Source organism: Lindgomyces ingoldianus, assembly GCF_010093535.1.
Source record: "Lindgomyces ingoldianus strain ATCC 200398 unplaced genomic scaffold BDR25scaffold_62, whole genome shotgun sequence".
NCBI classification, from domain to species: Eukaryota; Fungi; Ascomycota; class Dothideomycetes; order Pleosporales; family Lindgomycetaceae; genus Lindgomyces; species Lindgomyces ingoldianus.
This window is the reverse complement of record NW_022985223.1, coordinates 154,051-167,532: the sequence shown is the minus strand read 5'-3', so window position 1 is coordinate 167,532 and position 13,482 is coordinate 154,051. Positions and strand designations below refer to the sequence as shown.

Genomic DNA, 13,482 nt, shown 5'->3' with positions numbered 1-13,482 from the left:
GACCTGGCCCTGTGCGGGCGTGCCTGTAGATCTGGCCCGAAATCGACTCGCCGGGCACTGATCCGCGATGCGCCCCGCAGATGGTTGCCGGTCTGTAAGTGGTGCGGAACGAAAGCAACCTGGTAACGCTTCAGAGCATCCACGCAAAACATGGGTGAATGCAGAGCTGCCCCGGTCCTGGCCCTGAGCCCCTGTCCGGTTCGTCTGCGCCTGCTTGTCGTTTGTTTTGTGATGTGGTGAGCTGGGTTGGCCGGTAGTTGATTTTGCAGTGGGTAAAGGTGCAAACTCCAAACAGATCGTCCGCTGCACCACCCTCCGTTCCTGAGCCAGGACGGACAGACGGCCGTCTCAGGATGACGAAGAGTGTGTGGGCCTCCGCGGCACCTGATCTCAGTCACAACGCAGCTGCAGCTCGCCACTTCGGAGGCATTCACACCCGTGGTAGAACCAAGAAGTGTCGCCCAAAGAAGAGGCGTCCGATAATCCAGCATCCTCCCTGGCCGCGCAATTGCTGTCGTACGATCCTCGTCGTCAACGAAGACCTTGTCGACCTTCGTCTAAAAATCCGTCCAACCTTCTAGTGCCGCCCACGTGTGGGCTGAAACTCCAGTAGGATGGAGACTTCCGGCGGCACCACGGTCCCCCTGATGGCCCTTCCCCCCTCGCATCATAGTATGACAAGTTGCACTGCACCAGACCGCCTAGGTCCACGACATTGAAGCCATCGCAAATTTCCTTCATAGGTCAATAAAGCCACACGGCGCCTGCGACATTCTGCATCATCGGATAGTGCTGTACAAAGAGCCCCTCTTGCAGCCCTTTGACAAACCGCGACACCATCGTTCAGGCTCCTGTTCGGCGTCTAGCCATTTCTTCAAACCTGAAATCATTTTAGCATTCATTAATCTGTATGATACGCCCTCTTGCATCTCATTCCTTCCCCGCCTTTCTTGTAGTCTAGTATATTCTTCCACCCCCCCCACACACATCTTGTCCATCCTCTTCACTAACAAGCATGTTCGCCGCGGACCTTTCGTGGACTGAGCCAGCTACCGAGAAGGTAGGAGAACGTCGGGAGAGGAAAGCTAAGGAATGCTCCAATTCCTCCGCGACTCCCTCCCTCCAAAGCTCTAGGAGTTCAATCTCGGATGACCGGCAGTTGTTCTGGCCTTCGAGTCTAAAGAAGGCCAAATCCGTAAAGCCGGACCAGAAACCGAAACCTAGCACAAATCGTAAGGCAGGTCATGCGAGGAAACTATCGTCGTCGAACTCTGTTCCTCCACCTCCTGAACTCGATCGTTCCTTGAGGGACCCGATACTGCAGCCCGCGTGGACATATTCTGCGTCGCTCTCCTCCACTCTGCCCTCTGGCGCACCTTTGGATCTTCCGGTATATGAGGTCCCGGAGCTGGAGGGCGACTTGTCCTCTCGCCGCACCACATCGAGCGGTTCCCGGTCATCCCGTAAGTTTTGCAGTTTCTCATTATGTTAGCACCTACTCCGAGACATTAACAGGGAAAATCTGAACCATCAAATCTTGTCCTGGAATTGGAAACACTGTGGAGTGAATACAGGTTCCTGTCTTGAATGTAGCCCCTGGGAGCTTCCGTAATATGCACCAACATGAAGTCTTCGAGAAGTCGATTCCAAAAGCTAACGAGAATCGCAGATGAGCGACCATGGGGATGGAAATCGCCTGGAAAGATAAAAGTCATCGATGAGGTTCATGAGGTTCAGCAACTTAGTCCAAGGTCGTTCATCGCCCGAACAACCCGGCGGAGCTCTGAGGCTGTTGAAGCGGACCTAGACTTGAGCCCGCAGTCGTTAAGGTCGTCAAGCCCAAAAGATGATGCCAAGTACGTTCCACTCCTGCGTTTTATCACCTAACGTAGAACATGACAGGACGGTATAGGGTAGAAATGTGTGCCCTAATAGCTGCCGTCCTGGTCATGTTTTATGTTATATGATAACAAGCCGTAATTGTCGCGTCCTAGATCTGACCAGACTATTGTAGGGCGTCATACTCTGTCAAGATTGAAGGATGTCTGGACCTCGAAGCCCTTAAGATGCAGGACCAACCCGAGGAGATTGCACCGCCGGCGATAGAAGACAAGCCGTCATACGCTAATAGTCTGTCCAACCTAGTCGCTTGGAGACCACCGTCTAATTGGGAAGTTATTCTTCCGCCTGAGCACTCCGAGTCGAACGAAACGAGAGAGCCGTGCGAGCGACCCCAGCAAAAAGAGCTTCCCCCACTACCGACAGGGGTCGCGAACGCGCACAGCAGCCTCCTTGAGCTCACTCGGTTCCAGCGGTTCATTCGACGGATGGAAAGCGCAGGGCCTAAGGTCATTCTCGATCGCCTAAAGGAAGAGTGGCATGACCCTACGGATGAAGAGACAAATGAGGAGCTTGCTCTTGAGAAATCTCTCTGGGTCCTAACTGCCTTTCAGCTTCAGAATCTGGGGAGGTCCAAAGAACCTCCGAGGCCAAGGTGCAATACAGGGAAGATCCTGGAGCTATATGGCGATCTCTGTAAGTTCATACAAATTCCATCATGGGTTAAGTTGTTGTCTAATATATCCGTCAGCTGAGCTTTATCAACTCTCCGCAATGCATCCAAGCCAGAAGGTACACTACCTTACTACCAGGCCTCAGCAGTCTATCCCGCTTCCGGGAAATGTCGCATATCTGACCGTATCCCAAGCGGGATTAGTACCTATCCCGTACCATGACCTGACCTTCTCGCACATTAGGGCTTCGACCTTGCCTTCGCTCGTCCCGTCATCAAAACTGCCGCAGCTCTTCCGAGAGTGCTATAGGCTCCTTGCTCCGGGCGGAATGCTCGAAATAAGGATCATGGACGCGTCTCCCGTCCGGAAGACAGCTGGCCCCAAGATGAAGGCTTGGATCGAGGATAGACTATCATTGAACCTGGAAAGACTGTTTCGATGCTCAAAGCCGTGCATGCTCGTCTCAAGCTGGCTGACAGACGCTGGGTTCGACTTACCAAAGAATCAGGCCCAATCTGGCGAGCAGAACATGAAGCTGCCTTGCGCCTGCGAGAAAGAGAATTCTAATGTCGATGTCGAGCTCTCCACCTTGATAGGACGAGCAATCTGGCAGGAAATATGGGGGGGGTTTGTTGATGATGTACCTGGAGAGCCACGCTGGTGGTGGGAGGATGAAGAGGTAATGCAAGAGTGCCTCAAGTATAAGACAGTCTTCGAATGCGGAGCCATCTACGCTTTCAAGCTATAGTCTGACTGCTTGAGGGGGTTAGATGAACAAATGATATGATATACGAAAGGCTAGGGGCATATTGATACCAGGATTGGAGTTTTGAGCATGGATTTTAGGAAGGGACATCGATCCTAGATAATACTTACTTCAGCGGAAGCTCTTTTGTGTGCAGTTTTACACCCCGACTTTCGTTTGGTGGCACTCTGATTATCCAGCTAGATACCACGACTTACCAGTCATCTCTTATGTACGTACAGCATATTCGCACCTACCATAGAAAATTAGTATTGTGGATTTAATTAATTCAATCTCTTGACATCATTAGTATACTGGGTCAATGACCCCTGTCATCTGTGCATCCCTTGTTCTGTTAGAGGAGCAGCTGTACCTTACAGTTCACAGAATGTCCGTTAATGCAGTCGTGGGCCCTCCTGACTGCGTTTCAAAAACTGCATATCTGAAGTTGGCGAGTACTTGAACCTATGTCGAGTCTTCTTTGCTTCATTGGAGACCATGTCCTACCAGAAATCATGCTTATTTTTGGATTCGCGCACCACATGGACATGAGCCCTCCTCTTCCTTGCCATCGTTCAACATTTTTGCCTTCCAACAGCCCCACTCCGCAGCGACTGTGCCTTTGAGACCTAGATTTTCCCTTCTCCACGCTAACGTGAGGTTCATATCGTCATTAACGTCTGCAATATCAACCCTGTTCCTAGGATCTAGCAGGCTTTATGTATGGCAATCCAATGTAACTGTACTACTTTTTTTGGGCTTCTCAGATAAATGGCACGCTTCCAGATGACATGGTGGTGAAGTACAATCGAAGGTCCACAAGTTTGAAGCGAGGATATAGATACTCCATTCCTTTAGGCCTGGATAGCACAGAGGGCCGGAACGATTCGAAGTTATCGTATTAAGCGCGGAAAAACATCCGTTGCATCTTTAGTTGTTCACTGGGCACACATTTGATCCATCCCTAAGTGCAATATGGTTAGAATCTAAACTACTTCTAATAAATTTGTTCCGCTACTGACCGTATTAATACGCTCAATCCCATAGTAGATCAATTCGGGCTCTACGACCGTGTAACAAGGAACCACAACGTCTTCGGAGGAGCTTGTCGACTTTTGCCATCTCCGGGCGCCCTTGGAGGTCTGTGTTTTTTCATCGATATATTATTGGGCCGACCTATCATCGAATGGAGAAATAAAGACAGGTCGTTCCGGCAGGGGATCAAACGCGTTCTTCCCGAGCAGCCACCATATCCTTCCTCACCTATAATATCTTTGCCAGGTGCAGGTAGGTCGCCACTTTTGTCTGTATTAGCAGCTATTGAGCCCGCGTTGTTAGAGAGAAAAGCTAGGGTCGGTTGTGCGGCGAAGCCTTACGTTGAAGCACTGCGCACTCAGCTCGCTATATGTATGGCCAGCCATGGAGTGATCCGTGCTGCGTAGTGTTTGCACGTGATCCTGCACTTCATCCGACCCGCTTCAGAAGGTGTTTCAAACCCAAAACACTTTCCTAGCGTCCACTCAACGCACCATATAACGCTCAGGTAGGTCCACGCCTCACACCACCTTAAAGCTGCCTCTCGTCCTCTTCTTCTTACCCTTTGCTCTCTAACAGCGGCCATGTTCAGCAAATTGACAACCAAAATCGCGCTCCACAAGGCCGGGCTGGGAAACGTCTCGCTTCCCACCTTTCCGAAATCAGAACCCAACTATACTTCGAGGAACAAAGGTGATGGGAATTCAGATAGATCAGAAGGAGGAGGATTCCAGAACCCATTAGCGAATATCTCATGGGGGGTTCCGAAGGCACTAGAGTCATGGAAGACTCCACCACCTCCCCCGAATCCGGTGCGCGAGCCACCTCAAGTTGGAGATAGGGCGCAGAGCAATGTGAAACTCAAGTTCCCGGCTATCGACGGACGGCCATGCCTTGTCATTTTTCTAAGATATACTGGTTGCCCTTGTGAGTACCCCTGACCTTTTAAGTCGTGATTTTCGACGTCTTGAAGGAAGCGGGGTGACTGATGCATTGTGACCAGTCACGGAGAAGATATTCCTAGCAATGCGCTCCCTCAGCAATCGCCACCCCTCAATCCACTTCATCGCTGTGTCTCACTGTACCCCAACAGCCACCAACGAATGGGTGAAAGCTCTTGGCGGGGCTTGGAATGTCGATGTTGTGGTCGATCAGTCTCGGGAACTATACGCCCTTTGGGGTCTGGGTATCTCGAATTGGGGTCATGTTCTACACCCCCGTAATGGATACAACCAATATTTGCTTGGGAAGAAAGAAGGTGTTTGGGGAAGCGTAGTCGGAGAAGGAGGGTGCAGATGGCAGGTTGGCGGCGCATATGCAATCGATGAGAGAGGGACTGTCAAGTGGGGTGGGCCGATGAAGAGTGTTGACGATCAGATCCACTTAGAAGACGGCGTGAAAGCACTAGGATTTGGTGGGGAGAGTAAGTCCGGGGTGTTCTGAACAAGCAGCAGTTTCCAGAAGATGTATATTGTTGGTTCTGTTTGGCGCTAAGCGTTCAATGGTTTGAGATATCCAAGTGCTCCTGATTATTAGTCTTCGCTTATGTCTGTATGTGACGTGTCTATTGAAGGGCTCTTTCATGCTGCGCAGAACTTATCCGTTATCTTCAAGATCCACATGTTCCTCTATGAGCCCCGCTCTACCAATTCCTGCAAGCGATTGATGATGCTTCGAGTGTGGTAGCCCAGCTCATTCTCGACGTCGTGGAGAACGTTCCAAATTCGCGCTTTCCGAGCGATACCATTGATGTGTTTTGCTGCTATATGGGACTCAATACAATGTGTGAGGTAATCTCGGGTATGGACGTACCATAAAACAACCCGTGGGTAGCAAATACTCTAACTGAGTCAGGAAACTCGGATATTGCAATGTTGGTAACCTTCATTGCGTGATGCTGAATTTCTGGTTTGTAGGCTGCATCTTGCAATATCGGTTCTGCATACAGGAGGATATGGATGATGTGATACCAGAACGCTGCAGCGGCTGCTAAGAGTTAGTACAATATGTGCTGGATCATCCGGCGCGGAACTCACCGGCTGCAGAAACAGTAAAGTAGACCTTTCTAAATCCCTCTTCGTCAGCCTCACCATATGGTATTCCAGTGAACGTATCAGATAATCCTTCGCGCCATTGCTCAACCTCTCGTAGCATGTCCTCTCGCTCTTTCATACCCGTGTTCGTTTCAGTTTCTTCCCGGAAGACAAGGTTGATCACGCGAGCCATAATCCAGAGAATATGATTCCCTAACACGTCTTCTCGAGCCTCGCCCTCTTCCCAGTGCACATTCCACTCCTCTGGACCTAAAATCAGGGGTTTTTCTGTCGCCAAAGCCACACTAATCTCATGCCGAACATAGATCCAGAAGTTAGCTCGGTCTATTCCAGTAGAGCTTGCAGAAATTCCAAAGCCTCTGATGAGCGAGAAGCTTGCCAGGAAATGCTTTCGATGTTCTTGGCCTAGAGAGCCAATAACCTCGTAGCTTGACAGAAGGATGATAGCGGTCAGCAAGGTGGATACGTTCTCTTGAGAAGGATTGTTGAGGAGCTGGATGAGCAGTCCTAATGCTTCGCCGTAGTGATATTGAGCAACTGGAGTCCAAGACGTCTTCTGGCTAGCACGAGAAAGTGCAAGGTACTTCGCAGTGAAAGCGCAGGTGCAGTGGAACAGTAACGGACTAGAAAGGGTAAGGCGGGGGACGCCGAGTTGATACGTCAAACTATGATCAAAAAGGTCCTGGAGAATATTAGACTAGATGTTTGATCTAAAAGAACAAGACATACCATCCATGTTGCAACAGTTCGCAGGTAAGTTTGGAGAAGAAAGGCAGTCTCTGCTGTCAGAGGAACTGTTGCGTTGGTGGGTCTACTGACGGCTGTGGGCGTAGGGGCAGGAAGATTGATGAACGGCAGATCCTGGGCGGATAGGGAATCATTTAATATGAGACCAAGCTGTTGCATATGGGATTTAAAGACATCCCAAGTCGAAGAAGGGGTTTCAAGCCCCGAGGCCTCTGCTGGAAAGGTAGTTGGAAATGGTGTCACTGAATCGGCGCCTAGCGGAGTGGGTGTGCTGGCGGTAAAGGATGAACTCCATTCAGAAGGAGCAATGAAGTCTGAGGGTTTACAATCCAGGTTCAGGCGCTCGCAATTGCTACAGACAGGCTTCTTCTCATCGCAGCGCGAGTGACGCAATTTGCAGGTATAACTATCGCCTAATTAGTGAGAGAAATATGAACAGCGGGCCCTAATTCTCAAACCATCCTACGCCATGTTAGTATAGTCTACAACGGAATACGCGGAAAGTCACCAGTCTTTCTTCGTGGACCACCCCTCCGCTTCTTCTTCTTTGGTGGAGCCGCATTGTCCGGAGTCGACATAGTGATGCTATGTATACGCAACTCTGTTAGATCATTCGATGACACCAAAGGGGTAGAATCGAGTAATCTAAGCGCAACACATACTACATATATCTGTGAATAACCTTTCTAATTCATGTTGTCAAGAAGTCTAAAACTCCCTTTCTGTACATTATTGAATTATTCTTCGGGGTTACTTGCCCATGGCATGAGGAAGCGAAATTGTATCGTACTTGCGAAGATTTGGTGTTCGGAATGATTTCGCATCGTTGAAGGCCAAACCTGAAGTAGATCGAGTTATATAATACGCGCTATCACGTGCCTTGTATCTCCCCACCTGGTCTGTGCATATTCGTATTGTCTTGAACGAATGTTCCTCATCCAGCGTTGTTCAACTGTCCCAAGGTGCGCCCAAATACTCCTCACAACGCAGAAGAGCCAAGAGACAAATCCGCTTGCTTCCAACGCACAGCTAGCAACCTTTTCAGGACCTCTAAAGTATTGGTGAAGCGGTCTACAGTCCCCCCCCCCACCGTCCAGACTCGAGATCAGTGTTCAGATTGGTTGCGTGCTAATTAGCAGCGGGGAGCTTATAGAACAGGATTTACGGTCCTGAAAATGAAACCCCTCTCCATCAACCCACCATTGCTCAATTCCGCAAATCCCTGGTGCACTACTCCTGAGCAACTCGAAGAACTCTACACCACTCCCTACACCGGCGCCGTCACGACGCGCACCTCACTCCTCAATAGCTTCCCCCATGACGAAGCCGTCCACCAATTTACCTTCTATGACCCTACGACCCACAACGCTGCTGTCCCAAACCCATTGTCATGCGACAAACCAGACGAGACAGGCAGCTTAAATACGCTAGGCTATAGTCCAATACCATTGAGGGATTACTTGGGCTTCATAAAAACAATCTCAGATCGGCATAGCAATGGCACAAAAGAGCCCACTTCTCCTACCTCTCCAATTCCGCGAGCCGGCCCCAAGCCTTTCATAGTTTCTGTGACCGGCTCTGTTGAAGAAGTTGTAGAATGCTACAAGCTTATCAGTGACCACCAACGGACTGTGCGCATGGTGCTCGCTATGGAAGTGAACCTATCCTGTCCCAACATCCCGGGATACCCTCCGCCAGCGTACAACTCCACTGCACTGCTCTCTTACCTCTCCGCGCTCAAGCTCGAGGTCTCAAAACAGTTGGGAGAACATGGACGTCATATACATGTGCCGATTGGAATCAAGACACCCCCGTACACGTATCAAGATCAGTATCAGCAGATGATTGATGCTTTAATAGCGTCGGCGAAAGAGAAGGAGCCGAAGGACTTGCCATGTCCAATCTCATTCATCACAACGACGAATACACTAGGTTCTTCACTGCTTTTGACGCCGACGCTGGAATCTGCGACATCGCCGCCGACATCGCCTGGAGGGTCGAAACCAAGGGAGGTATTTCACCACACGCTAAACTCTGCGACTGGTACTGGCATTGGGGGTCTTGCGGGTGCTCCTTTGCATCCATTGGCATTAGGAAATGTATATACCATCAAAGGAATGTTATTCCAGCATAAAGAATTAGAGCATATCCAGATCATCGGGGTGGGTGGCGTTGAGGATGTTGATGGATACCAGAGGATGAGAGCTGTAGGTGCAGCTGCCGTGGGGGTAGGAACGGCACTGGGCAGGAAAGGCGTGAAAGTATTCGAGGATATTGGAGAGGCTTTGCAGCGAAAGGGTCACTGAAGTGAGACATCGATTTCTCGAGGTCGGTCCTGTCGGCATTTACGTAATACCCAAATCCATTTCCTCAGCTGGTTTCTTACTCTATCTATCTACTATCAATGTCTTGTGCGAAGAAAATGACAACTAAATTAGATTGCCAACCATCTGGTATCGAGCGAAAAGGAAAATAAATACAGCAACTTACTAGCCAAATCCATTACCGGGGTTAAAGAACGAGGTCTGGCATCTGTCCCCGAGTTCGTTCCTGAGTTTCCCCCTTCAACCCTTTTAAAAAATTGTCTCTATCCCATGGTTCCTCCGAGCACTAGCACTTCTTTTCGGGGCATCTTCCTCCCCACTCCTCCCACTCCTAATACTCCTAATACTCCTCCTCTCTTCCGAGCTCCCGGTCCGACCTTCGCGTCTCAAATAATCTGCATATAACTTAGCACTCGTAAACCTCGCGCTCGCAGCCGAGACACCCATTCCCCGAAGCGGCCAGCCATCCCTACTAAAATCCCTCACTGCTAAAAGGGGGGTATTTCTCGGCGAGTGATGATTAAGCGTCCCAGTTACAGCCTCCTGCTCAACCATGACAACCATCCAAACCCCGACTTTAGCGTCTGAGCCCATAAGCGGAGTGCAGTGTATCCACCGGTGTCTGCCTTCGAGGAATTCTGATCCGTCCGTGCCGTTCGAGCCCTCGGAGTTAGAGTGCGAGTGCTGGGCGTGCGTTGAATGGGTGAGCCAGGAGACTTTGGCCGTGACACCGACTCCAGCTGCAAGGGCATCGATCAAGCCGTCGCGGATATGAGATGGCCCGCCGATGCGATCCATCAGCCGAGATTGTGACAGCCCAGGGATACGCAGAGCAGCAGAGGTGAAGATAATTCGTAGCGAGGGGTACGGCCGAACGAGCAAGTACTGTGAACCAAATCTTAGCAGGGGCGCCAAATCTTCAAAAGAAGTTTTGCGAGTCTCACATTTTGGTACACGCCAGGGAGTCTCCCCGAGGCCCCAAAGTGGCTCGGAGGCCAGATATTGGGCGGCTCCACGGGTTCGTCCATGCCCACGAGTCTTCTTGCATTTGTTGCTCGGGTTGGAGTGCTGCGACCCGATTCCATTGAGTTTCTTCGCCCGCGCTCCTTCACTACTTCAATTTCCTCGTCGTTTAGGAGTTCGCTGAAGTCGCGAAGCGCCTTGAGAGGTGGTTTGGAATCGAATGGGTCTGGTAGCGGCTTTTCATTCATTTCCAGCTCTCGGTCTTTGCTAAGGAGTAGTTTAAACGATTCAAGACTGCGACCTCCTTCGATGAGACAGCTGATGTCGATTTGGCAACCAATGAAGTATTTTACATTGCCTCGATGGTCCATCAAAGGCGCCATCATAACCTACTGTAGTCAGCAGTAACTCGACAAAGGGGCCTTTATTCATTCTTACAAGGTTTAGGAAGGGATGGCCGTTTCGGCGACTATAAAAATTGGTCAGGACAGGAATAAGTTGGGTTGGGGAATCTGTCATACTAATTGAGGAGGATTTCGCAGACTTCCTGGCCATTCTGTAATGCAGAGTGGATTCTCGCGACGGCATTTGGATCTGTCTTCGGTCCTTGGAGGAATCTGCAATTCTTCCCAATCACATATTCCCTTCCATATTGGGTCGTGTTGTAAAATTCTGAAGAAGTCAGGCATGTCAAAAGAAAATTAACTTGTCATCGGTGATACGAAGTACGTACCTTCAGAAGCAAATACAATAGGATTGTCGGGCAATGATGGATCGGTCATGCAATAGACTTCGGCTAACCCCTGGATCAGCTCCTGCATGAGAGGAGTATTGCTACCGGTAATCTCCTTCACTAGACACTCCGTCACAACGTTTACCATCCGGTATGTTATGTAGGCCGGCAAAGCCTCGCTGACAAGCTCGTCTATAGATCGACGCGAAAAATTCTCGAACTTGGTATCTACCACCGCAGCGCTCGAGGTCGACGATTGGCGCGACCGTGTCGATATAGAATCGGCGAGGGTGTTGGCATAACGGATAGCTGTAAGCGCCTTTTGCGACTCAAGATACCGGACGAGCGCGGGCACGGAGTGTGGTCGATACCTGTTCAAGAAGACCGTGAAACGATGGGAAAGCGTCTGATCCTTCAGTATGAGGTGCAGATGGTCTGCTGAGAAAAGCCTCTCAGCAAGGCCTTCCGCATTAGTGTTCGAGCGCGTAGGAGGCGGTGGAGCAAGGTCATAGGAGCTCGATTCATCCATCGAAATACGCTTTCTAGGTCTCACTGTACTCGGTTCTTCCTCAAGTATATCCTCTAGCTCCGCATCACCTCTAAAATCGGTCGCTGAATCTTTCTGAGGAAGCGCCGTGAGTAAATAGTCTGGTTCGTCCAAAGAGTGGATAGTCTCAGGCAGAATTTTGGAGGGCGCAAAGGTTGATAATGTGGGACTGCTTCTTTTGTGAGAGAGGTTATTTGCGCTTGCCTCGTGCATGCCTTAAAACTTCTGATGTTCTGCCTTCTGTCAATCTTTTCTGGCCCGCTTTGAAGCCTGGTTGGCCAGTATTTGGTACCGCTTGGTGGCTATCCGGGTTGCTGTAGAACGAAAATCTAGTGTTTACTGCAGGCCGATTCTGAGATGATAGAGATTCCTAGGTTATGTATCCCGTAAAATGGAGGGTGGAAGGCTTTAATTGGCAAGACATATGAATAAATACGAAAAGGAACGATCAGGGAGAGGTGGAAATGGAATGAGAAGGGGACAGTCAAACTTTAAACACTAGACATCCAGCCACCCGATAATAGGCTCTGCCGTCTGAACGTTCATCCAGGATTTAGAACGACAGGTCGTAAGCAGGATTACCCTAGTAGTATTCGTTGTGAACCTATGAAAGTCGACGCGGAAGTGCGCAACATTGCGAAGGGGCATGCTCGTTAACTCCGACGACATGGTGGCAACCAAATGATGAATTTTAGAGGAATGAAGCGAGGCAGGGAATATGGGGCGTTTGATGTAAGACCCTACCCGAGATGTTGAGGGACCGAGAGAGATGTCGCGAGTTCGATGCGATCGCAACAGGGATATTATACAGATGTGCCGATCGTGGACGATGCCGAGCTGGAATTGTGGGAAATCAGTTCATAATTGCGTCTAGGATGCAGGTGATTGCTTGTCGTTTGGCATGGTTCATGAATCGCCACGTGCACATGATGTTAGGTTATTAATGATCCATCTTCACCCATTTTAATTCTTCAATTCTGCACATTGTGAATGGTTCGTGGCATTTAGCGGAGTTGCAATCTGTGTTGTCACTGGTAATGTGACCACCAGATTTCGAAATAGCTAGGCTCGGGAAGTTCTCCTGAAGTTCCCCGGCTAATGCAAACTAATGCAAACTCATTGCCAACGTATTGGTTGGAATATGCTGTCATTGAGCAGTTCCAGGTTGTTCTGCCGCTTGTTCATCTCCTTCCCGACCCGCTCCGCAGTGACGTATCACAACGGCGTGCCTGAGCCCTAGCTGCCGGTAAAGTTTGGGTCGGAAAACCTCCATCGTGAAACGATGCGCGCTGGTTGCGTGTCTGATGAAGAGTCAGCAACCTTGTTCGGCGGAGAGGGCTTTAGTTCGGGATCTAGCGTCTTCCGTCGCTACGAAGGATAAAGGTGAGAGACATTAAGTCTTCAGAGCACCTGCCGAATTTGCTTGAAATGAGCTGAGATTATAGGCGGCCTTGATACAAGAGGGAGCAGGATACTTGACCTGATTCTGCTTCTGGTGGTGAGGGGAGGTTGAGCTCCAGAGCAGCTGGGTCTTTATTCATATGAGCGGGGCAGTTCTCAAGGAGGTACCTGACCTTGGGACATTAGTGACGAACAATGTTCCCTATATGTCTAAAAGATACTTTAGGTCATGAATCTTGATGGTGACTTTGTGGAAACCCCATTGCAAGGTGCTTGATCCTTGAAATGGACAATGCAGGACCGATTCCTGAAACGGAATAGTTTGTGCGGCTGATCAAGTTCCTTCAAAGGTTGCTTTTTACGTACGGGCCCGTACATCCCTGCAAATCAAGACCCTTTTATCGAGGTAGCAAGAACAAC

The 13,482-nt window shown here is 49.9% G+C and overlaps 5 protein-coding genes across 5 annotated transcripts; 3 read left to right on the top strand and 2 right to left on the bottom strand.

Moving 5' to 3' along the window:
* Window positions 1–1,015: 1,015 nt before the first annotated feature.
* On the top strand, window positions 1,016–3,721 carry BDR25DRAFT_347392 (uncharacterized protein; the record flags this gene model as incomplete). The annotated part of the gene is made up of 6 exons (XM_033694260.1): window positions 1,016–1,463; window positions 1,670–1,856; window positions 2,015–2,535; window positions 2,591–3,192; window positions 3,416–3,490; window positions 3,569–3,721. 6 exons carry the CDS (start codon window positions 1,016–1,018, stop codon window positions 3,719–3,721), a joined length of 1,986 nt encoding a protein of 661 aa, XP_033540020.1.
* A 1,048-nt stretch (window positions 3,722–4,769) lies between these two features.
* Window positions 4,770–5,829, top strand: BDR25DRAFT_115824 (uncharacterized protein). Its single transcript, XM_033683639.1, has 3 exons — window positions 4,770–4,801; window positions 4,873–5,220; window positions 5,297–5,829. Exons 2-3 carry the CDS (start codon window positions 4,878–4,880, stop codon window positions 5,734–5,736), a joined length of 783 nt encoding a protein of 260 aa, XP_033540019.1. The 5' UTR covers window positions 4,770–4,801; window positions 4,873–4,877; the 3' UTR covers window positions 5,737–5,829.
* Window positions 5,829–7,519, bottom strand: BDR25DRAFT_115814 (uncharacterized protein). Its single transcript, XM_033683638.1, has 4 exons — window positions 7,077–7,519; window positions 6,330–7,029; window positions 6,106–6,279; window positions 5,829–6,055 (listed from the first exon to the last, which is right to left on the bottom strand). Exons 1-4 carry the CDS (start codon window positions 7,251–7,253, stop codon window positions 5,922–5,924), a joined length of 1,185 nt encoding a protein of 394 aa, XP_033540018.1. The 5' UTR covers window positions 7,254–7,519; the 3' UTR covers window positions 5,829–5,921.
* Window positions 7,520–8,073: 554 nt separating this feature from the next.
* BDR25DRAFT_307924 (FMN-linked oxidoreductase) lies at window positions 8,074–9,402 on the top strand (the record flags this gene model as incomplete). Its single annotated transcript, XM_033690929.1, has 1 exon — window positions 8,074–9,402. The coding sequence occupies exon 1, from the start codon at window positions 8,270–8,272 to the stop codon at window positions 9,398–9,400; it is 1,131 nt and encodes a 376-aa protein (XP_033540017.1). The 5' UTR covers window positions 8,074–8,269.
* A 265-nt stretch (window positions 9,403–9,667) lies between these two features.
* On the bottom strand, window positions 9,668–11,643 carry BDR25DRAFT_246288 (uncharacterized protein; the record flags this gene model as incomplete). Its single annotated transcript, XM_033685921.1, has 5 exons — window positions 9,668–10,303; window positions 10,363–10,770; window positions 10,820–10,850; window positions 10,903–11,053; window positions 11,115–11,643. 5 exons carry the CDS (start codon window positions 11,641–11,643, stop codon window positions 9,668–9,670), a joined length of 1,755 nt encoding a protein of 584 aa, XP_033540016.1.
* Window positions 11,644–13,482: the final 1,839 nt, after the last annotated feature.